This window comes from Copadichromis virginalis, linkage group LG18 (assembly GCF_057382275.1).
Source record: "Copadichromis virginalis isolate Kocher_CV1m ecotype Utaka linkage group LG18, C_Virginalis_male_GT1.1, whole genome shotgun sequence".
NCBI lineage: Eukaryota > Metazoa > Chordata > Actinopteri > Cichliformes > Cichlidae > Copadichromis > Copadichromis virginalis.
This window is the reverse complement of record NC_140635.1, coordinates 13,209,006-13,234,630: the sequence shown is the minus strand read 5'-3', so window position 1 is coordinate 13,234,630 and position 25,625 is coordinate 13,209,006. Positions and strand designations below refer to the sequence as shown.

General features: G+C 41.2%; 1 protein-coding gene across 11 annotated transcripts in view; it reads right to left on the bottom strand.

Moving 5' to 3' along the window:
- The window catches only part of LOC146687412 (receptor-type tyrosine-protein phosphatase F), a 158,067-nt gene that overhangs the window by 96,611 nt on the left and 35,831 nt on the right, over positions 1-25,625 (bottom strand). For all 11 annotated transcript variants that reach the window (XM_085438509.1, XM_085438510.1, XM_085438511.1 and 8 more), the window contains exon 2: positions 3,409-3,583. In XM_085438509.1, the coding sequence (XP_085294635.1) occupies positions 3,409-3,508 (100 nt within the window). In that variant the 5' untranslated portion in view covers positions 3,509-3,583. The remainder of the gene's footprint in view (positions 1-3,408; positions 3,584-25,625) is intronic.

Genomic DNA, 25,625 nt, shown 5'->3' with positions numbered 1-25,625 from the left:
AACTGCAATGTCTTTTTCTCATGTGCCCTTCTCTGGAAGGACACTAGACACTAGGAAACGCCTGTCGTCCTGTGGCAATTCTGAAACCAGGACACAACATAAGGTTTGGGTGACTGCCCGTGGCTCTGCTGTTGAGCTCCCTAATTAAACTATTAATCTCACATCATTAACCTCTGATGCCCCTTTCCTCCCTCTATTCTGACATTGCTGCGCTGGCTTATGAAAACAACTTCCGATAATTCTCTCCAACCTCTAAGATTTGTTCCTCGGGCACTTCATCTTATACATGTTGTCCTCTTACCCTATGATGCTTTTCGCAGCTGCTTCCTCAGAGTACATTTTGTATTGTTTGCCTCCTCTCTCATTGTGCCTGCCTGTATGATGTGTGTGGACCCCAGCTGTGCGCTAACTGCATTACTCTCCAAGTGGCTCTCCAAGGTGGATATGGTTACTTTTAATTAAAAAAAGAATCAATTTCTATCCCTGTCAGTTTCTGAACTGGGTGACCATATGGATACTTAAAAACACAATCCAATTTTTGCCCCCCCAGCCCCCCATCTGGTCACCCATCTCCAAACCACTTTGGCATCAGTCCATTGTAGCAAATTTAGAAATCACTCTGTGAAGAGTGTTTCATAGGTTTCCTGAGCACATTGCATGGATTTAAAGGCTGTTTTAAAGAATAATAAAAAATTCTGCGCCTTGTTAAAGGGAAAGCCTTTGTTTAAAGCCAAAAAGAACAAAAAACTACTGTTTAAATATATAGCATAGATTGCACATGGGATACCTGTTATTTATGGTTGAGCCATTGTTCAGTAACAATGAAACAATAGTTAAAAGCACTGGTAATCTGTAATTACTCTATTTGCAGTGCAAGGATCATAAATAAGAATCTCAAAGATGCATTGTGGGACAGAGAAAAGTTATTTTAAACTTGTTAATTATGATACAGCTGAAGTAGAGTGACAAGAAAAGGCCCGGACACAAAAGAAGACTCAGCAGTCTTGCCGCACCTCACATGAAAAGCAACCCAAAATTATAACATGAGAAGAGCGAGAGGAGACACATACATCAAAAGCTTATTAAAGCCAATGAAATAACTCACAATGACAGCGCTACAAAAAGATAACCATTACATTTAAGTGCTGGGTATGTGACTTTGAGGCTGACCTTGTGGGCCAGAGGCCTATTGTGTAGAAGGAGGCTGTATAGAGAGCTAGTTGATTAGGCAGAGCTCCCTGGGGATCGATGGGACGTCTGTGATCAGCACTCAGAGTAATCACTCTGTATTGTACGCCTATTCAATGATGCTGTAAGATGAATGATGTCAGAAGGCTATAACACTGATAGGGCTCGTGGAGAGTTTCCTGTACCCGTGCTGCTAAATCATGACGAATTGTGCCATCTTTAAGTGTCATGCCAAACAAATAGTATGGAAACAAATTTTGAAATGTATCAGATAATAAACTATATATATATATATATTTATATAGATAAAGACTAATGTATGGTTTCTATCCAAGGGTGTGTTCTGACACTGCTGACACATGTTTGCTACGTGTGGTTTCTCTGCCCGCCTAACTTGTTCAAGGGGGAGACAAGAGCATCAGACTGAATCCATGTAATCAGAAACTTGCCAGGTACTCCGCCCATAATATCTGTCTGGTGTCTGCTCTGTAATACAGGAAATCCAAACCCAAAACATCAGGCTCACATAACTGAGTTACATACAAATTATAGGCACAGAAATGCACACAAACCTGCCATTAGTGGGAGGTGTTATTTTTACACCCCCTCTCACCCCCCAGTGTCTTATTTTAATTCTATGTCTGTTTGCTTTACAGTCTGGATAATAGTAGTCTGGGCCTTTTTCCCATATGTGCTTACACTAACCTACATGCGTATTTAACCCCAGACCACAGTCAGGCTTTTCTGTGAGTTACTTTATGATGTGTCCCTTATTTGTCTATGAATATATGCACATGTGCCAGCTCGTCACATCAGACTATATTTGTACTTTAAATTAAATGTTTCACACTAAATAAAACTAAGACAGAGACAGGGGTGGGGTAAAAAACAAAACAAAACAAAAATAATCAAGATTTAGGTTAAACATTAATGCTCTGTTTGAACAGATTAAACACTATTCTGGTTAGCTGTGTATATCTCCGGCCCGTAGAACCATCCAGACTGGTGCGTGAAAGAATCAGCACATTTATATACCATCTTAATTTCTTCTATGCCCATGACGTTGCATTTTTTAACTTGATGATCTCTAAAAAGCACATGCTTTTACTTGTGGCATAAACAGCACAAGTATACAACATAATATCACAGTTAACAAGGTGCACGCACGCAAATAGACGTCTGACATTGCACGTCTTTCTCCCTTTTTATAGAAGAGCACTCTGCCAGGTATTCAAAGACCAAATATGAATTTTCTTTATAACTTCCAGCAACTCATACTTTTTTAAAATTTGGATCAATTGTTAATGATTTTTTTTATTTTGTAGAAGGATACAGTAGTTTTATTTTGGATCATCCACAATTAGTATCTAAGTTGAGCACTACAGCTTCACTCAAGATTCAATTCCATCCAATCAAACTAGAAGCAGAGCAGAGACAGACTTGCCAGACCCCAAGAAAAACAAAAGGCCTGTAAAACTTTTCTGCAAGGTCAAGTTCAGAGCGATGCTGGTCAAGAGTAGACACGCCACAAGAGACAAGGATGATAGCACAGAGCCGAGCGGGAAAAGACAAAGGGTACAGAAAAACAAATCCTATTCGAAACATGTTTGAAAGGACAGGGCAGTGGCTGCATTCGGGTGGGGGAACAGGAGGGGTTGGGGTATAATTGAATTACAGTGACCCTATGTAGTGACCCACTGTAGGTGAGGTCATGTGTTGAATTAATTTCGTCCCTGACCCCGTCTTTGGCAGGGCAGTGCTTCTTGGCTGCGCCCGAGACCCAAAGGTACAGCTGAGGTGACATATCTCTTGGAGCGCTTTCTCTGAGCCAAAACTGTCACTCGGATTGACAACCGGGCACAGAGGCCGATGGATCTCCGCTGCCTGCATTGTGTGCTTATTTTTAGTTGAGATGTTAAAGCTCTTTATACTTGGGGACACGCATTAGACAAGCAGCTATTTCTGTTTGCTGGAATCCACTGAAGGCATGAAATGTAAATGGAATCTATATTCTATTTTAAACAAAGCTCTGCTCTGCACAGCGTGAGAGCTTGCTCTCCTGATGTATTCAGTTAAAGTGCACCTTTGTCACGTGTTAAATTCCACTTATAGCTACGGCAGTCCTTTTAAATCAAGAGAACGCCTCTAAATGAAGCTTAATGTGTTATTAGACGGTGGGAAAGCCAGGGCAGAACTTCACAGGTACATGAGCATACTTACTGTCTGCTAGAGAAGAGAAGACTATGCAGCTGAGTAAAAGCAGGAACAGCAACGCCCCTCTGGGGAGAAGGGGCCCTGCCAGGTGAATATTAGGCACCATGTTCAAAGTTGGCACTGCTCCCTCCTCAGTCCCCTGCTAGACGCGTCCCACTCTGACAGGATCAAAGACTAACACCTGGGAGAGCAAACACATGCAGAACAGGGGTACAGAACCATTAGTATTCAAACTCACGCTATATTTGCATATATTTGAATGAGCATAATAACACAGTAATGCAGAAATATCAAAAGCAAGTCGCAAAGCAGAACCAAAGACACAGAATCTTTGTATACTTGTAAGAAAACAACAGCAAACGTTGCTGGAGATCTTTGCTCGCGATCAACAAGGCATCTAGTACCCACAACAAATCCTGCTCGGGGCAGGGGGAAGTAAGCAAAGTGAATGTAACACAAAAAGTACATCAGCAAAGGAGTCGGGGGGAACAAATGCTGCACAGTTTTACAGAGAAATTATTGGGAAAAAATAAAAAGAACAAAGGGGGGGTGGAGGCGAGCTTAAGCCTCTCAGCGCACCTCTTACAAAGGGGATCAGTTAAAACCCCAGTGGACCAACTAAACACAACTCCCCAAAGACCACCTTAATGTTCCCCCATTAGGAAATTGAAACGGTGACCAGATGGGTTCGAATCACACAAAGTGCAGTGATCTCAGAGTGACATGTATGCATACATAAACACTTAACATATAACACACCCCAAGGGGGACATGGCTGACCAACAAGCCTGCAGCAGGTGTGCCACAAATGAACAACAATTAAACGAGACAGAGAGCATTTCTCCTTTGTGTTAAGTGGAAACAGAAAAATCAAACGCTGTCCCTCAAATGGAATGGCACAAGAACCGATGCTTTGTCTTTTCAGGAATTAGATTTAGTGAAGGAAGATTACTAAGCCAGCTGATTAAGAATTTAGATATATGACCTTAAGTTTGTTACAGCCTCCAGTTTCGATGCCTAATGCTATTATAAACAAAGTAACTGCGTATCTCCATTAATGAGCTAACTAAATTTCTTATCCCTACTCCCTTGCCCATGGCCATCTGCGATGAGTAATCATAATGCTGTAAAAGAGAGCACAATATGGTATAGATAGATATCTCTCTTTTGATGGAATTAAAGCAGAATCTCCAGAGGACTTAAAAAAACTGAATTTAAATGAGAAAAGTTCTGAAAGTTTGACTAAATCTACTTTTGTCTTAAAGAGAGCAGCCTGGTGATGATTCTGTACAAAGCTTCTACAAGAAGAACTGAACAGAAAACCCCAAAATCTAAGTCGGTCTTGTTCAGTCTCACTGCTCAGTTCACTGCGGTGGCTACACAGTGCCGTTTGCTGATATGTGTTAAAAGACAAAGCGCTCACAAAGTGGAATATCCTGAGGCTTGCTGGGTGGCCAGTCAGCTCCAGTCTATTCAGTTTAGCTAAATACGTTAGAGCATCAGGAACACAATGCCTCCAGTATCTCGTGGAGGAAAAAAAACTCTTAATGCTGTGGGCTCTAATCCTGTGGAGGTGTTGAGCAGCCCATTACTCATGTGGCTGTTTCAATGCGGGTAGAAACATAAAAAAATAAATAAAAAAATGCACACAACGGGCAACTCTTCGACCGCCCTCTTTGTTAAACAAGGCAGCTGAAAACAGTCTATACAATAGCTATTAGATAAAGTTATTTTTCTTTATCTGAGATCTGCTTTCACCTCCTTTGACATGTCACTGGGCAAACAAAAAAGCAGGCACGACCGAGTTAAAACTATGTGAAGGAATGCACGCGAGTCCCTGCTCATGCCTCACCTGGCCACAGTAGCAGACAGCCATCACTGACAGCTAGCTCTTTATCACCGTTTGTCCCTTAAAGGAATGTTCCTCTAGGCTTTTATGTCTGCAAAGCCAATCTTTTTTTTTTTATTCTTAACAAACTTGGCGTCTAAGGAATTTCCAAACACCGTGTACAGTCGACATCATCTATCGTCAGTGAAAGTTCAAGCTGTGATCGTATCAAACTGTATTATACTCCTCCCTGCACGCAGAGTTTTGGAGAATACCCACAAGTGCAGCGGAAATCATTTAAAACCCCTGTGGCAAAATAATTTAAAAAAGAAGCCTCCCTCTGCGCCTTTCACCTTAACTGGTAATGAGAAAGCGGTTTATTGTCGCTGTGTTAAAGCTGTTGCAGTGTGGGGAAGAAAAAGATACACAAACACTCGGCTCGGGGTGCCAAAGAACTGGATCACACCACCACTCTGTAACTGGTATTAAAGACATTTAGAACCCGTTTTTATTTCAAGCTAATACCTCAAGTTAGCTTTGCAAAAAGAAAAAAAGAAAAAAGTTTGTTGGCCGACAAATTTGTTTTGACGTTCGTTTCTGTGTACACCAGTGCTGCGCTGGTTCACGTTGGTGGGTAGAGAAAGAGCGAGGCTGATAGAGCTGGCTACTTGCCGTGCTCCAAACCCTTAGCGGTGGAGGGATATCTTTCACAGCAGATGCCAGAGAGAGGCAGATGCTTTTCATCTTCAATAAGACAAATTCCTAGAGCGAGGTTTATTCTTTATTTATTTACCTACTTATTTATCCCAGTGTAGCCTGGTCCCTCCCTGCTGCACACGAATACTACGGGACAACACTTGCCACTGTGTCCATTTGTGTTCTGGCAGCAGTGCAAACGAGAGGAGGACAGGGCACCAAAGTGGAAAGGGTGCAGTGTGATTCGAAATCTGAGCAAGTGGCTCGGCACACAAGGGGGCATTGTTTGCGAGGACGTGGGAGAGCGCGAGAAAAACAGTAGAAACGTTTAGGGGTGGCTGTCTGCCCCCGTGCAACTGTATATGAATCCTTCTGTCTCGCTAATGATTTCACCCCAAAGCCTGATTTGTGTGCGCGAAAGAGTGACAAAGTAACCAGTGCATATTTACTGCTTAACTGATCGTCCAGATCATTTCAGCTGAGAGACGATAATTAATGTTCACAATAATTAGTCTGCTGTCTGCAGACAACAACAATTAATCCAGTTTGAAAATGAAGTGCACAAACAAAGCTGATTCTTCATGAATTACAATGTGAAAACATGCATCGAAGTTCTGCATATTTTACATCTGTCAAGATTAATTTTCTAGCTAACAATATTTGGTTTGACATTTCCTACTTATATACATATAGCAAACCACCCATGACAAGGTGTCCAGATACAGGGAAATAATAAATGCGGCAAAGCCATAGATTTGTTTGTGTCCTCCACCTCATTATCACTTGTAACACACACACACACACACACACACACACACACACACACACACACACACTTTAATAAACTAAGGGGAGGCCAGGATTAATAAATTCCAGTCTCAAATTTCCTAGACTAGCAAACTGCTGTTAAAGTGCAGAAATTCTCAACAAACCCAGACTTTTTCTTTCTTTCTTTTTTTTAAAATTTACTCCACATAGTTTGAGATGTAAGTAATGATTCGGAGGCCCGCAGCTACGTGAAACAATTTATGGTGCGACTGTGGTTCTCTCCAATTTGTCAAAGTGCCAAGACCACGCATCCTATAGGGAAGTGATTCTGCAGGAATGGCAGTTTGGTGAAACACAAAGGGAACATGAAAGAGAAGAATCAGTTATTGAACTGATGAAGCAGAAATGAGCCTAAATATAATGCTCCCATTCAACAGGGCATACAGTGACTTACTTCTTATGGAAGCTTTTTGAGCCTTAAGTGTCTGTGGAGCTACATACGATGCAATAGGCAGAAGAGTAAGCGGTTTAGTGATGTAATTAACAAAGAAACAATGGCAGGGTAATATCTAAAATAGTAAACTGTAGAGGACAAAAGAGCTTTGAGTGAGCTCAAAAGGAAGGGGAATATAGACACTTAACAGACACCTATCCCGGTCGCCTTGTTTGTCGTCCACGTCAGTTGCTTGTCATTTAGGTTATTAGTCCCTGTGAATGTGTGTGGCAAGGGTGTGGCCACCCATACAGAAATGTCAGTTGGCAGACAGACAATGCAGCTGCACACAGAGAGAGCCCGCAGCCTGAGTAAACACTACTATTACGCTAACTACAGGTAGCATTTCTGCTCTCCAATGTCTCTAACCCTCCTACTCATGTTCTCCATTTCTCCGTCTCTATTTAATGGGTCATCCTGAACGCTGGGAGGTGGGACAGCTGAGATATATGGCTAGCAGCGTGGGGAGCTAATCACGGCCGTCTCTGGGGCTGATAAACCCAGACCAAAGAGGTTTGTGTTGGCGTAACCTGCAAAGGCTCCATAAACACAGTTACAAGCTGAATTTCAACAGCGGTGTTTTGGCCGTTGATTAGTTTTCCATGCCCTAGAAGGCTCACACTCCCTTTTTTTTTCTTTAAACCTCAGCAGTGAACACAATATCACAACACCTGTGAGAATTACTCAAGATGGTGAGCACCATATTGTAAAATGAAAGTGCAAAGTAACCAAATTAGGTTTTCCCTCTGACTCGAAAAGCCTTGCTGTGTCTACAGACTTGATGGTGCACGTCCTTTTTACAGAGCTGCAACAAGACTGCACTGAAATTCCCCCTAACAAAGGGTAATGTCCTGTGACCTATCGAATTTTACAGCCATTCTGTTTACAAGCTGATACCACAAAGTTAATTGTTAACACATTATTGCAGAGCTCAAGATTACAAGACTAAAAGACACCTACAACAGACTTGTGCACTTAAGTTGAGCAATAGAAACGATGGCGCACTGATTGTGCTGACCTACAATGAAAGCATGTGTAATAAATCAAGGTATCTTTCTGTCTAGAAGTTTATTTACCACCATTTAATAATGAGGCAATATAGGAGATGTGTAAATTTTAAGTCGACATTTACGCACAGTCTCCATGATGCGTTTTGGCGTCATTTGTGACGCATGAGGGGCAGACGTGATGCATCACGCTACTGTTATTGTCTAACGCAAGCGGCAACTTGCCTCTCAGCAGAATACAAACACCACTGCATATTGGCTTTTCCCATATGATACACTATCATCTGCAATTTGGCCTGATTATATGAACATTTAACAAAAATTCAGACACTTCCATAAATTTCCGAGTGTGGATTTACAATCGGCTCTGTTGGGCTACCAATCTTTTCAACTGCAAATCAATCTGGGAATGAATTACAATGATATGTACTACACATAGTAGAGAAGACATACCAAAGTGTCACTTCCATTTGAATTTATTGAACAAGGATTATTGGCGTTGTGGAGCAGCACAGCAAAGAGAAAATAGCTTACACAACAAAGTGCTTGCTGGCCAAAGGGGTCTGCAATAAATCAAAAGGCAGGCTCAATGTAAAACATACATTCATCAAATAAAAGAAATGCTGCATCTACATGAACCAATCAAGTGCATTAAATAGCAAGTTTTTCCTTCCTTAGCACCCATTTAAACCAGCTCACTTTAAAAACTACAGTCCAACATTCAAGTAAGAAGGTGAATTACAAAAAAAATGTGTCACTCTGTCATCTAAAGGCCGTTTCTTAACTCTACAAGCCTTGTATGGAAAATTCAATGTGAATTTTAGAGATTCTCTCATAGTAAGCTACAGTTTTTGGAGAAAACTACTATAAGCAGAAGGTTTTTCCAACAATTTCAGCCAGATTTTTCTCAGTTTTAAGCTTCCTTCAGATGCTCCCTTATTCGCAAGGGCTCGTCGCAGCGGATGAATCGGCATGTTCTGATTTGGCACAGATTTTACGCTTGAAGCAAACAGTTCCATGGATCTGTGCTTTTTCCCAGTTTTGAACTGGAGCTCTTTCACATGTTAGGCAAATGTACTAACCCCTACATTAAATTGACTGAATCTGGTGCACAACTTTGGATGGTTAGAAGTTTAGAAAAAGTATTGGAAAAACTAAAACGTTAACAAAAGTTATGTGTTCCAAAGCTTCTGACAAAATTAAATACACAAGACCAAAAAAAAGGAAAAAAATAATCAAACTAAAAAGGCACAAAGTTCATGTGTACAAACAGCATGCAAGTATAACATCCATGGGGCCAGGCTGCCTCTTCTTTCTCTTAGAAAGTAGAGGTGCTGAAGTCCAACATAGATTTGTGGATAACGCTTCAAAAGTGTGTGCAAAAAAGAGGCCTACAAACCTCGCTCGTCTATATCAGCTATGTTAGGAGGAATGAGGCAAAATTCCAGAGTTATTTGTGAAAAGCTTGTTGCAGAATAATCAAATCATTTGACCCATGTTAAATAATTTAAAGACAATGCTACCAAATAAGCATAGGATGTATGTTAACTTCTGACACCCGAGGAATGCAATTTATTAAATAAAAGGTGACATAAATAATTCTAAAGCTATTTATCTGACATATCATATTCTTAGAATAAAGTCAAGATTTTAAATAACCCAAGGCATGGATTAAATGTCAACCAATGTTAAATATTGAGTTTAAATGTAATTGGCCAAGGGAATAAGCTTCCAACTTCAACTGAACATAAAATCTTAATGTTATTTAGGCCAAGCTAGAATTGCTCAAAGTGGGGGCCTAAAAACTGAGCATGGTAAAAGCAAAGCTTTCTATTTACTTCAGGGTCTCTAATAGTGTATAAAGCCCACAGCCTTGCCCTAGCTGAGAGATTTAAATAGGTTTTAAGATTTCTTTTTGTTTAGTATTTATTTTAGTGATGTCTAGAAATGAATTAGTGAATAATTAATTGCTTCTGTGCAAATAGCCAAACATTAAATTAGCAATATAAACTGAGACACATTCTCAACAGCAGATGTGCACATATATATCAAAAGAAAATTCGCACTGTCGGGCAAGAAAGATGAGCTAAGACGTCACTACTTGACAGTTAGCTTGTGGACAGATGGTGCCATAAAATGACTAGGCAGGCAGCACAGAAGGCATGGACCCCCCACTCCTCCACCCCTTCGCACCACGCAGAGGACTTCAATCCCCCACCTCCTGGGCAGAAAGCCTCGTCTCCGTCAGCAAAAGACAAACAGAGTGAAGGCATGTGCACCCAAAGACTGGTAAATATAGAGCTCCATAGATCAATAACTGGCCAAACAAGAGGCAGTTGTTCAGGTTCAGCTCATCCATGGATATAATGTGGACAGACTGCAGTGTCCAGAAACAGCAGAAATTTTCCAAAAGGGAAATATTGTAAGAAGTTTAGTTTTAAATGCATATATTTTTTCTTTTTTTACATTTGGCACTAAGGTGGGAATATGGGAGCAAGCTTTGTATAGTGTATGAGGATTTCATACTATTCAGCGGGTGTCTGCACTGTTCTAAATCAATTACCTCTAGTCAGTTACTGTTTGGGGTAGGGGGTATTGTAAATCAGCTTGGTGTCAGCCCAGATTAGTAACTGTAAAGCGCTGGGAGTGAAGTTCTTTGGCTGGCATGGACCCTCCAGAGGCCGACATGAGAAAGAAGCTGTGGCCTTAGTGTTCGATGACAGCACAGCAACTGGTTATTGTTTGCCACAATGCTTAGTAAGGTTGGGGTGTATGAGGATGTATATAATGAGACTGGCAGATAATTTACGAAGCTTCTTCCCTTACTTTAGTGTATCCTATAAAAGAAAATAATGCAGGACTTCAGAGACTATTGGATTTGCAATTTTTCATAAAATTAATAAAATTCTTTGATGTGTCTAGAACTTAATTACACAGTTTTTTTTATTGAGAGGTATATCTATATTGCACACCCTAACTTTTGATTGCACATATTCACCAGACTTCTACCGATGACTATTAAGAAAAAGTGGTCATTCATAAATGAAGGAGTGAATGTTTATCTTGTTGCGATCTTGCAAGCAGCTCCTTATCTCACTACATCTGTTTATGCAGATCTACCTCGAAGGAACTGCTAAGTCAGCCACAATAACACCTTTGAAAATCAACCGCTAAACACAGACGTGAGGGTGCGCAGCTGTAGACTGTATTTATTTTATGACACAGAATGTCCTTTTTTATACAATAGCCTACTGAATGGGCTTTTGTGTTCTCAAAGGTAAAACTCACAGATGAAACTGTGCATTGACATAACTTATTATCTATCCCTACATTAGGGCATGTAGGAGTAAAAGGGAAAACAATCCACTGCGGTCTGAGGTACAGAAGAACAAACCCTGTGTTGACACAAAGAATGGTTAGACTAACTCGAGGCATAGTGGGAAAAGCACCTTGTATACAATCAGGCATTTATACCAGGTGCACAAACAAGAACACAAACGAATGCTATTCTGAGCTCTACCCTGAAACAAAAACTCCAGGTGTTACACAAAGGAAAGCTAAGACTCATGGCCAACCTGAAACAGTTAAGACTGGGCAGATTTAACTTGGGTTAGCTGCAATTGCAAATGTGGAAAAAACAAAATCCCTCAAGGTCCTGGTCCAACTTGTGTCCTGCCTTGGATTCCAGGCGGCTATCCTCTCAGCTACTGTCTAACGAGTGAAAAGAGGCAGATTCTAATAAGCTGTTCTGTCTTTCTGTCAGTCTCCGTTTCTCCATCCCCCTGCTTCCTCCTCTCTCTCCCTGACCATGCCTTCTTCTCTGTCTCTTTCTCTCTGTCTCAGCCATGAGCCAGTCTGCTGGAGCAGATGGAACCATATATCCCCATCGCTCTCCAGAGGCCGGAGGATTTAAAATGTAAAAGAGATGAGTGTGGAATAGACAGAGGCCATTCGATAAAGGGCAAGAGAAGCAGGGACTCTCAGCTTGGACAATGTTCATCAAATGAGGATAATGCTAGCAGGAAGTAACTATGCTCTAGAGCTATCAATTAGGAAGATGTAGGCTCTAAACTAACTCGGCATGTCTGCCAATAAGTTTCTAATCTAACATATTCTTCTACATGATATGAACATGAGATATCGACAAGTGTCAGGGTAGACAAAACCAAATTTTATAATACCAGAAAGTTATTAATATCAAATATAAACATCAGTTAAATGCTGTACGTGCTTTAACAAGAAACAACAAATTAACTTGATTTAGCTCATAAGATTAGAACAATGCCTCAGGTTCTTTGCTGGGCTTTTTTTTTAGCCGAATTTTTTGTTATTAAAAATAATAATAATAATAATAATAAAAGTAGATGATTAGTTGTAGTCCCAAACCAACTGAATTCTGATTGGTGCTTACTAGCCACAGGCAAAAAATAAATGAATTACAATAGTAATAATTAATTAAAATAGTACTTGGCTATCTGCTCAGATTGTGTTAGATGGAAGTTTGGAGGTAGACCTGCCTTCCTCTCCTCAGGCCACCTTTCAGGTAATGAGAAAGTATCTGGACACGGCATCTGTCGTCTGGGAAAAGATTCTGCTTCGTCCTCCATCTCTGGGTGGCAGGTTGACGGACAGGAAGAGTGAAGAACAACAGGCGGCCGAGGTCGTGAGCAGTACAATCGATCGCCAGCTGACTAGTAAGGTCCATTATACTGACAGGCCAGAGCCACAACACGACGACCTGCACTTCACCAACGTCCTCATTACTACCTATGAATCTCTCTCTGGGACCAATCTCTCTGGCCCTCGGCCCCTTCTTGCTCTATCTTGCTTTCTCTCTACGGTCCATCTCTCTGGGTAAAGCACAAAAATCATTTTCACTGCCAGTCTGATGGAAGCGTTTCAAAGGAGGAAAAAGCCACACTTAAGCACATGCACTTTGTGTTTATGCACTAGTTTAAGGAATAAATGCAAAAGAAAGACAACATGGGGTATTACATATTGTGAAACACGGGGAAATAAAGCTGAAATGTAAATTCAAGCCTGTGCTATCCTGGAAAGAATTTTAAGTGTCTGCAAAGGAAAACCTCTACCATATTAAACACTTCTTCAACCATCACCCTTTGCCTCTAGTTATACTGAAATCCTTAGTCCTTGGAAGACTTATTTATACTCTCTCCTCTGCCCCACCCCCTTCCACACAGATAGGATTTACCTGCAGCTGAGACAGCCCGTAGACTATCAATTACCGCCAGTGTAGAGTCACTGTTCTGTAGCTTCACTAACAAGACGTTGACACAAAACACACACACAGTACACACAGTGTGATTACAGACCTCATCGACGCATCCAGTTAGAGAAAATCCAGGCTGACTATGAGTCAGACGATTTTAATGACTAATCAAATTGTTCGGTAAGAATCCACTTCATAAAATAATAATTAGACAAGGGCTTCTTCAGAGATTCAGTGCAAACTTACAAATACATCCAATGCAGTAAACTGTTCTAAAGTTGACATAGACAGACTTTCATTTGTGGTTTCACATGTTACAGCAGCACAAAGAACAGGAAGAAAAGTGAAGTAGAACATAACATGCCACAGATTTATTGCCATTTATAGACGAAAAAACACAAAAAAAGCTAAAAAACCAAGTAAACCTCACTCACGGTCTAACCAATCTTTATAGTCACTAATACACATACATGCTGCTCAAAGACATCTTGGGTTCGTAAAAAACAAAAAAGACATGCAATGTGGGACCTTTACTGAAGTCACTCTGTTTAGATGTGATTTCAGACTGTTTGCAAAGTGCTCAAAACAGAGATCTCACCAAATTTCTGCTGACATGTCATCTCACTCTGTGACAACGATTAAACCGAACACCAGGACGTTCCGCGTACAAGAAGACGTGCAGGGACAGGTCCTGTCAGTCATCTCAACAGATCCACCCTGACGCCTAAAGTGCTTCTGTCAGGTCAGCAAATGAAAAGCCATCACAGCCAATGTTGCAGTCGCCATGATGAGGTCATCCCGTAGACTGGTTAAATGCTATCTTGCCAAGTCCTGTTAAACTTGGCTGAGCATGTTTAGGCTGAAGGCGTCAGCTTTGATTCCCAGGCTTAGCGTTTTGTTGATGCACCATCACAGGAGATAAACAGTGAGCCGGGAACCAGAAATGATGCAGGGGATGTAGGCTAAAACCAAATGAAACACTTGAGTCTGCAATCAGTAATGCTCGGTCACGTACCGAGTCCATACAGGCCACCGTAATACTGTGAAGTAAGATCTGAGAAAGCGAATTCCTTTTAAGTGAGCCATCGTGTCTAGTCGTGGCAGTAGCATTGGAATAACATATTCGGGTCAAAAAGCTAATGAATGTGCATTAACAATGACTTTTATGGAATCGCTCTATAAAGCACAACATTTTCACAGCTCCCCGTCAAACCATTAAAACCACAAAGCTCAAGAGATACTGAACCAGAGGGATCATTTTTATAAGACTTTGACCAACAAGTACAAAATGTGTTATGCATTATTTACCTCATGCAAGAAACAGATCGCTCTAACAGCAAGTTTAAAGTCCTTTCTCTGGTATAAACAGTCAACTTGGCATATATTTGAATTTAATTTCATCGCACAAAATGCAAAGGGGCTTTCCTCACTGGTTATCCATATACTTCCCCCTTCCTCAACCAGTCCTCTTGTCTAACAGTCAGCCAAAGCGGCCAAGTCTCCCATGTTTACTAATGTAGAGGCAACCCCTTTATCAGGGAAGAGATTTGTAGGGAGGAGGCAGGGGATTAGCCATCAAATTACCAGGCAGACAGCATCCCTGCTCCAGGGTTGTGAAGCAGTAATCTCTAAGGCTAAAGGGGGAGATCCAGATAAAGGTTTTGGGATTGGTGCTGTGGAACTCCAAATTGTGCATAGGCGGAATATACAAGTGTGTTTTAGGGGTTCAATATTTTTAAGCAAGCTTTCCCTTCAGTTGTTTGTTATGGAAACTACCTTCACAGAACAAGACAAGACCACATCGCATGCTTTCATGATGTTGGGCTTTGTGGCATCACAACCAAGCCCAACACCCCACAGCGCAAGTCTAGAGGAAAAGCTTTTAAGTAGGAATGCTGTAGCTAGGCAGGGCTGGTGGAATTAAGATTTCAGTGGCATTGCCCATGGTTCTTGTATTATCACCCTCCCTTAAACAAGCAGTGCTCTCCTCAGAGAATACCCCCTGGACACAGGAATGTTTCATCAATGCCGCAGCCTCCAGCATCCTTACCGGGCCACAGTGGGCCAAGAGGCGCTGCGCAGGCAGGCTATAAATAAGTCAGGCGTTATAATGAAGCCAAATGAATCTCCATCCATCTTCCCAAAACAAGCCTGGGACCCAAGAGTTCTGCAGGAGGAAGAGTTATTACCTGTGTTTGAGGATTGAGCCACAAGATGAACAAAAACTAAATGTTTGATCTTGAACGCATCCCACCACAAAACACACATTCTGTGCTCTCCAACGCAAGCATGTCCAAATCCGTGTATGAGTAGCCAAGAGTGTGAAGACTCGTTATTTCATTAGAAGTGACACGCGTGGGCTGATAAAAGAAGTGACAGGAGGGCTGATAAAGTAATGAAGCAGAATGTCGGGTTTAAGCACAGCAAGGCATTAGAAGAAATTGGGAGGCTGAGCAAACAAAGGTGCTGGTGGAGGCCCAGGGATAAATCAGCCACATGATTATACTTCCTGAACCAAGCACAGAATAAATTAAGCCTACATTTTTTTTTGTTTGTGCAGTTAAGCATCACAGTTATCCCGCCATAATGAAGAGGAAGGTAAAGCTGCAAAGTTCATTTCCCTTTAATGGTCGTCCAAGAGGAAGACATCTGACCTTGTTTTACTCCAGTGAAAGACACTACCTCAGCAATAAGATCAGTATCAGTGTGCCATGGAATAACTGAGTGACATAACAGTTTAGTGCATGAATACAATCATGCAACAGAGACAACAGTGATCTCTAGCTTTCTCCACTTTCAGAAAATAGTTTAATGCATTACAGAATTTCTATTTGCCATGGTCACTGGACGTTTCGGACCTGCGCCGTCGCATAGTGCACATATACAAGCGTGAGCTTTGGCCTTGTCATACATGCAGACTACAGAAAAATGCAGCTACCCCTGGAAATGGAGGCTGTTTCAATCAATGTGGAGGCGTAATGGGATGATGTGGAATTGAAATGAGTTTTGTGCAAGGGGGAAAATGTCCTCTCTGACAAAGCGGATTTGTGTTCCCGTTGAGAAACCCATGGCTGTAATGCAAAAAGCCAAGGTTTAAATGAAAGGTGCAAGGCTATGAGCACAAAACAGACCTCTGATGGTAAGCTGTAACAGGCCATAAAAGATACATTTAAAATGCAGAATAAAATATATAATGTAAACAGGAGCGCGGAAAAGGAATGAAGGGGAGGAAAGACAAGAATGTAATCTACGCTCCGAGCGCCCAGATTCGCTTCAGTTCACTTTTAACAATGACCGAAAACTACTCTTTAACGGATGTAGTGTTTGTTTGTTTGTTTGTTTGTTTGTTTGTTTGTTTGTTTGTTTGTTTTAAACAGGACTATTTCCATTCATCGCTTACTTACTTACAACAAAAATAACAATGCCATCCCTAAAATAAACCTGTCTCGGATATGATCTCGTGTCAAAACCTCAACGTGTGCGCGGATGTCAAAGGATACGCAAAGACCTACTTCGATCAAATGAGCTCTCTGCTTGGGGCAGCTGAGAAAAGCATTCTTGTCAAAACACTGGTGATTTTAGTGGTAAAGAAGGGCCTTTTTTTCGAAACCTTCTCCTCAGCACCTGTCACAACGAATAAGTCGCTGTCTGCAAGAAGGAAGTGTCACAAATAAAAGCACAAAGTGACTATCAGCACAGCTAGCACATCACACAGGCAGTGGACGCTGATTGACATCGCACGTTATGCGGGATGTATCTGTCACACTCATAAACATGTTAACTGTGTAAACATGTTTATTTAGTATTGAGAATTGGGCCTCGTCAACATAAAACAACTACCTATGACCTTGTCAGCGTCGGGCAACAATTGCTGACACCCAACGAATGAACACCCCCCTCGCCTCTGCCAAGATTTTAAAGTCTGAGACCAAAGAATTTGTTTAAGCATCAGCATCAAAGCTTTGAACTTGAACAACCCAACAAACCCTTCTGTGTTTTCTATTTACAGTATGTGTCGCGGCAAATGTCTTGCTCCACTGACACAGCCGCCTTCACAGAGATTGATCTGTGATTGTAAGCAACTTCTTTCTTGTCCCAACAGGCATGAGAGTGATTAAGCAAATCTGTCATGCGTTAACAAGTCATTACACATCACCCAATCCACCAATGATGAGAAATCAAGTTCTATGGAAAAATCCATATGCTCAGCCCATAATTACTTTTGAGGAATCCGTTAGGGAGAGAGATTGAGTGACTGACTGTTCCTCACAGGGTAATTTATTCAGAAGGAAAGACTTCAACCAAGACACCCTTTTGAGCAAAGCATATTATATAGGCCATGTTTGGTCTGGGAATTTAATAAAAGAGCAGTGGTACACAAATGGCTGCAGTTATTTCCTCAGGACATCACCTAATGTTTCTCTGGAACGTTAGTGCTGATGAGGGGGCTGAGGCACAGTCGCAAAAGAGGACGGCCTGCCCGGCGGAGGTGAAGGACATCGACTTACAGATCACCCAAGAGGTGGACAAGGGTCGCTCTGTTTCAACAAATGACCACAGTTGACAGTTTGTCATTTTTGTGACACTACAGAGCTGCTGAGTGGACATTTTGAACCAAACTGAACCATCTTTTTTTTTTTTCAAGTAAGTCTAAGGGAACCACTTGAGATCAGCACTAACAGAGGTAGATTCCACACTGAACAAAAAAGAAAAAAAAACAACAACCGATTTTTGGTACAAATAGCACAAAGTTCCCATTACAGCAGAGCAGACTTATGGGGACGTCTGGCCCTTTCAAAGGCCAAACAAAATGAAACAAACATGCTGTCTTGGCTGTGTTTTTTGAAAGCTTAAGACAGCTTTGATGGAAAAGGTCAAAGTAAAAGATTTTCCCACTGACATCAACCCTCCTTTTGTGCTCCAGAGTTACTGAGTAACAACTGCCACATTTTCTGTGGCCAAGATTAAAAAACTCGGTCAAAAACTTTCTCAGTTGAAAGATTTATCACACAACTGCATCTGAAGGGAACATTTAGAGCTGGTTAAACGGGATCAAAAAGAGTCCTGCAGATTTACTCATAACGGTGTACTTCACAATTATAGGAAAAGCAAAATTTGAAGACACACAAAGAAACACCCATTACAGCATATGCTTTGTGGCAACCAAGACTCAACCATTTTCCACAAATCACATTTTGTGACTTTCAGAAGTTCTCCTCTGCAATTATCTGGGATTTCAAAGCCTTTCGTAGCCAACTTCTAACTGAAATTCTTGTTCCTGAAATTTTACCCTCGAGATTGCCCAGGGAGATATAGACAACTGAAAAAGCAGGTTGTTTAGCCTCAGCGTAGGCCTAATGCAGTAGAGCTGCAGGGTGTCTAACCTTAGCAGCGGTAGCTAAGGGACATTCTATGGCCCTTCTTTTCAAAGTCCTCTGAATACGTAGGGGAGGGCTTGCACCAGACAAGGCAATTTGCCAGAGAGCCAGCCAATAGAGCTAAGCCAACACGAGGTTAAACTATTGTTTTGGCTTCACAAGCAAGAGTGAGCAAGGACAAAAGTAAGGGAGACAAAAGAGTAGTAAGAAAATACCTGACCACTGAAGTGTAACACATCAACTTATATTGTTACTTTTATTATACCAAGCAAGTTGCAAGAAGTTAGATCCCAAAACAAAAACCAGGGTACTGGGAGAGGGATACACAGGCAAATGAAATTCACACCATCTTACACAGTTCACCCACTTTCAAAAAAAATGCACCTGTGCCTCTTTACTTGTTTTAGGAACTAAAAAACTGTTTTTTTCATGTCAGGCTGATTATGTGGCAAAAAATTCGAACTTACCCATGTATCTAAGGTAGGTCCACTTAAATAAAGAAATATTTTAAAGAAATACTTTTTATTCCTCTTTATTGCGAGGCACTTATTCCAGAAAGCAAGTTTCCAAATCCTACAAAAGAAAATCCAGCAGTATCGGAAAAGATTATTCCTGAAAGTGAGAGATACCCTGTGTGAGAGAAAGTCGTCTCCAGTTCCTGCTTAGTTATTCCATTCACAGCATTTCATTAAACCAGAAGAACTGTCTTTTTGCTCTCCAGTAATAAGTTTCCAGCTGTGGCTATATCGCAGAGTAGCTTGGGAAGAGATCCTTCAGAGTCACAGCTTGTTCACACACTGAAGGGCAGTCGGGGACTGCCTGGGAGAAGCCAAACCCACCGTGTGATGTCATGGTGTCAAATTTCAGTATGAAAAGGGAGGAGGCTTTACCTTTTTGAACTCTGACCAATGATCATCTTGTGGTTTACCTGCACGTAGAAGGGAAGGAGTATATGTGATTGTGATGCACTCCCGCTGCTTAGAGACTGTATCTGGCTTTTATCTATTGATCACCTTCCAGGGAAAAGACTGTCCCAGTGTAAGCTCACACAGGCTAATGAGCCCTCACTCTTGCTTTGAAATGAAACTCAAGCATCTGCCCTGCCATTATTAGTGAAACTTAACTGGTTAACTAAGTTTGACCTTGAGACTTAAACAAGTATTCCCCAGGGACTGTGATAATACATGCCCGCCAATGTGTTTTGTGGATAACGTAACAGTTACAAGAATATTTTTTCCTTCTCTCTATATATTGAAAAAAAAGGAGAAGATGCATCAGGGGGGATAAATATGCAAAACCCTCATTCTTAAAACTGCAAGGCATCGAGTACACACATACACGACTCGCAAACACACTGGTTCTCACTCCCCCTGGTCAAACTCTGCTAGCCATGGAGCTAATCATCCACAACAGATGTTCAGAAATGTTCAGTCGGATTTATGACGGAGCTCAGAGGAACAGCCAAGTCAGCCTCTGGTGCTGTTTTCTCTTCTGTCCTACAAGGACAAGGGATTGCACCGAGAGAGGATGTCAGCACAACCATTCTCTTCCCCAAAAACATTCCCTCTCTCTCTGAGCTTCGCCATGCGAGACGCCCGTGCCTTAATAGCTCACAGAGCCTCCGGACCTTGGGGAGAGGTTTGCTCATTTATCCCAATGATACTGTGTGGACTGTAACTTGACTCATTGAACAGCGCTTCAACAATGTTTCACCCTCCACATAATGATGTGGGTTTTTTTTGGGGGGGTTTTTTTATTTATTTATTTTTATTTATTTATATATATATAGTGGAAATGCTGTTCAATGACTCAATGAATTCAAAGAAAGGATAAGATTTTAAAGACAGGCCATCATTTTGCAATAATATTTAAAGGATTCATATTACTTAGATTTTAATGTAAGTGGAACTAAGTTTTAAGAATTGGACTGCTGTGGGCTAGTTTCATTCTGGAAAGTGCCAGTATAGTAACTTTAATAAACTAACATAACAAAAGACAATCACAATGAGATTCTATAAAGGACAAATAAAGCTTTTTACCAAGAGTAAGAATGTTGAATCTGTTCCAGGCTTAAACTTTACTGGAGGAAATGGCAAACTGCAACGTGCTCTACATTTCTCTTTGTTGTTAACAATGGAAGACAGTCTGATTTTACTGGAGGCTGCAGATCTGAGAACACAACAGACATTTCTGCAAGAGAAAGAATTGTTTTATCTTTAACATTCTTTCTAGCTTATAACAAATTGGATGTGGGTCATCTGATTAAAAAGTGATTCAATTTGAAGGGACTAAAATATAAATATATTTCAGCTGCATGGGCTTGGGGGAAAAAAAAAAAAAAAAAAAAAACGGAACTGAAAGACAAATGGGGATATCATGCATGCACCGTGGATAGAAACTTACTGAAATCTACATCACAACTATCTGCAAAAAGGAGAACAGAACAATCTGGATGTTTTGGAAGCCTCGTATTTTCTTAGACTCTCTTGAGAGTTTGAGAGAACCTTCTGGAAAATAATTATTACACCCACACATCCCCGGGGAGAGGAGAAAAAGTATATCTGTGGGTGTAAACAGCTTGTGCCACATCAAATGTCAAATGAATCTGGGATGAAACTGTTGAACAAATCACACTTAAGTAAAAGGCAGGAGTAAAGATCATTGGTCGGTGGTCCCAACAGCAGTGTGGGAGAGAAAATTAATTGTAAGCTACAGTCATGTTTGCTACTGTATTGTGTCAGCTGCACAGCATGAACTGTTTCAAATGTAATCTCATTTTAATGTAATGTAAAACTCAAAACACAGATGGAACCTGAGCAGTAAGAACCCCCCCGCCCAGATGCAAGATTAAAACTGTTGCCTCGAGTGAGGTTTTGAGGCTCAGGCTGTTTTAGGACTTATCTTTGGCCCCACCCCCCACCCCCTTCAAAGAGCTCGGATTGAGTTGGAAGCACCCCTACCAAGAGAATTTATAACATTGTGACAACCACCCATCCCCCGCTCATTTCATTAGGCTGAAAAAAAGGGGTTGACAACCTCTTCAATCTGAAGGAGCCAGCCTCTCCTTGATTTAGGCCAGTCTGCAAGCCTCAGTTAATACATTTTAGGGTAAATTTGATTTATTTATTTTTTAAGATAGCTTTTTTTTTTCTGGCTTTATTTTAAATGCATGGATAAAATCTGTTGTGCAACTCCAGGATTATTTGCAGGTGAAGAGCCAATGAATCAAACTATCTTAACTCAGCTTCTCTGTGGTACCTTCATTCATCTGATGGGATGCTGCACTGGCTGCTGCAGGATGGGATGAATCACACTGGCCCTGGGCTTTATCAATATATCTGTCTGCACCATCTAACAAGTCTCCCAAAACATTTTAAGAGGGTTCTGCTTCGAGGTAAGTTTCTTGGTATAGATCCAGCAGAGTACCAAGCAAATGAATGACCACAGCATTACAAAAATAAGACATATTTGTTGAAACACTGCAGTCTAAAATAATGTATAGCCGTATGTAAACATATAATTTCTCCACAAAAATTTAAAAATCCTTAAAAAGCACTCCAAACAGATGTGGTTTATTTTCCCATTCAGTGGAATAGTTGATGGACAGAACTGTGGCTGCATGCCAGTGAAAAAATGCTGACCTGTGTCGTAAACACTGAGCTGTGAAAGTCAGTGTGCTGCTGCTGCTGATGGGCTCTTAAGACTAGCACTATGTCATCGTGCCCATAAGCACAGCTGGGTAACACCTGTTAGTTTAGAATTCCCAGTCCAGTTCACAATTTAGTGAGGCTTGGTTACTGCCATTAGTCTGTGAGCTAATTCACCCCCAGATAGTGCGCTGTGGTATTTACATTACATACATGGTTCATATCATAACTTAAAATAAATCTGCAGGAAGCACGTAGCAGCAATATATACAAACATACACATATACACTAATATATACATGAGGTCACCCAGGGGATTATAAAAAGCAGCTCTTGCACAGAGTAAGTAAACCACAAAATGGCTAGCTTTAAAATGCAGCACAAATGTATCTTTTGCGACTTCTGCCTAACAGTCGCACCACCAAGGACGCACTTTTGGCCCTGATTTTTTCCTCAAGACTGTCTGCAGATAACACTGGCTCCAACACTGAGAGGTAGTGATGGTACATGGCAACAGGAGGTGTAAAAAAGACAAGGACACAGAGCACAGAAAAACACAGATAAGATTGGTCTCATGGAGCTGACCTTCAGTGGGTACTGGCGTGTGTACATGCTTGTACAACTATAGGCCCATGTTATGTAGTTCATGTGAATTTGTGCATATGTCTCTGTGCCTCTTTGCCCTATAATGTCTCCATAGCGCTGGGTGTATATGCTTACTGTTACTGAGTGACAGAATCAAAGTACAGAAAAAAAAAAAAAAGGGTGGAACTTCTACAGGAATGCACCTCTTGTCTACTACTACTGGTTGAAAAACAACTAGCGCTCTCCATTACACTGTGCTGCTGACAACTAGCAGGGCAAGCTCTCTAAGGGGGAACAGCAGAGCATGCCGCCGAATGCATGAGACAAATCATTTTTATCTGGGCCCCCGGCGGGTATTGACAAACCGGGGATGCATTTAGATAGCCCAATTAAAATGGGGAAATGAAGCGACATTGAGGCACTTTACAGAGCTGTGGCCCTCTCTACCCTCTAGCCTTTTGTGCTCCTTGAGCCCTCCAGAGTATGACTTCCTTGCATATGGCACTCGGTGAGGGGGTATGGGGGTGGCAGGCAAAGCAAAGAAGCGGGTGGCTCGGAAAAGTTGCTTTCGGGTGAAATATGCAATATGAGAAGCAATACTGAGCCCGAGTGACATTGCATCATTTATACTGTTTCATCTTGCATGCCTAATTCTTGCACAGTGCTGCTCCCGAGGAGTTGTACTGGCTGCTCTAGCACTAAGATGATCTCCAGTGGGTGAAAAGGCATATAAACAGGGTCACAGACAGCATGCAAGACAGGGAAGTCAGTGCATGTCTGCAACTTCAAAGGGCAAACTGGCAATCATTGCTATAGATACTGGCTTCACTGATCCAAACGTATCACAGCAGGTGACCTTCAGTGTCATCCACTCAAGCATACATGGCTTATTTCACGTCTCTTATCACCTTTATATGACTGGTCTAATTTTCCGACCTCTTTTTGTCTTTTTGATCAATGTTCATTCCACAGAGATTACCGTCACATGCATTTTTTTATTTATTTATTTTTTAGAAAAGCTACACCCACACCCACACACACACACAGAAACAAACATCCATCACATTCTTGCAAGTATACTGAAAGGTTACAAGACCAGGATGCCGTTAGATGTTTCACCTTCTGTGTAGGTGGAGAGAGTGATAGCAAAAGCAGCCTAGTTTGTTTTCCAATAAAGAAAAAGTCAGCGTGGAGAAAGCAATGCTGTGGTGTGCTGCGACCAGCTGTTCAGCAGTGTTACATTTCACAGGCTGTCCGCAAAGATGCAAGCTGTTTCTGCAATGCATCCAATTTTGTGAAGATGTTGTCAATGGAGAAATAGATATCTGTCCCTGAATGTTCTCTGGTTTTCACTCCACATTTTACTCAAAATGCAACAAACTGCCATTATTTCTGGACAGCAGTTTTTCAAATTAATCATGTAGATTTTGTCCAGTTCCAAGAGAACATTTCTATATATATGTAAGCCGGCATCCAAACGGGTAATAGAAACTCGAACACAAACATGTACTAAAGAATAGTCTCTGCAATAGCTCAGATGCAGCAGGTATGGCCTGCGCCGAGGAGACTTTGATAAATCTGAAAAGCTTTCAGTGAGAAGCTCCTAATAAAAGCCCCACAGAGTCGTCTCTCCCAACCAGAGAAGGCTACACTTTGTCTCTGACAGGAACGCCTTCCAGATGCTTTCCTTCAATAAATTTCCACCTCAAACAGAGCACACTGTGCTAGCACTCAAGAAAATGATTATCCTGACTGGCTACGAAGAGAAGTGTCAACTGCTTTTCTAATACACTCTAGGCTTTGTGCGTGTCCAGCGTCAATATGCATTGGACTTCAGCCATACGAAAACAGAACGAAATGTGCTTCTCGCATTTCTAAGGAATTTTCCAGAGAACAAACCCAATTTTGTTCAAATAAAGCATTTCATTGTCCTAATAATTTGCCAATAGCATTTAGAAAAAAAACAACTTTAACACAACAGGATGCTTTCAAAACCACAAATCAACGTCAACGTGGTTAATAGCTCTCATTAGTGAAATCTCCCGAAGCTTGCTTTGCACCACAGTACATCCCGTTGCTGGAGTAAAAAGAAAGGGGACGTGAAATTATTCCCTCTGTTAGAGGAGGCTGTGTTCACTTATGAAAGAAAACAAACCACAAATTAAATAGAAAAAAAAACAAACAAACACCAACATGTCCTAGTAAGGCACCGAGTCACAATGTGCCCCCAGAAGAGGTTTGATAAGCCTTTATATTGATTTGACACGTTTCTTAAACACATCTGGAGAGATCAAACACCATTTCTGAGAACTCCCAAGGAGGATTTTAGCCAGAGCTGAAAGGAAAATCAACAGCACAGTAATAACATTTTTTTTAACCTCTTTGGTTGAATAGGGTTTCATTTACTCAAGTATAACAAACATGAGCAGATTTCTATGAAAATAAGCCTCGTATATGCAGACCATTGTTCCCTACTTATATAGTCACTGCCTAAAGGTCTATTTTGAGCCACGATAATCCTGATAAGATATGATTTGCATCACTTTCATGCTCGTCAAACCAATCAGTGACCCCTCGTGTCCTTTTGTAGG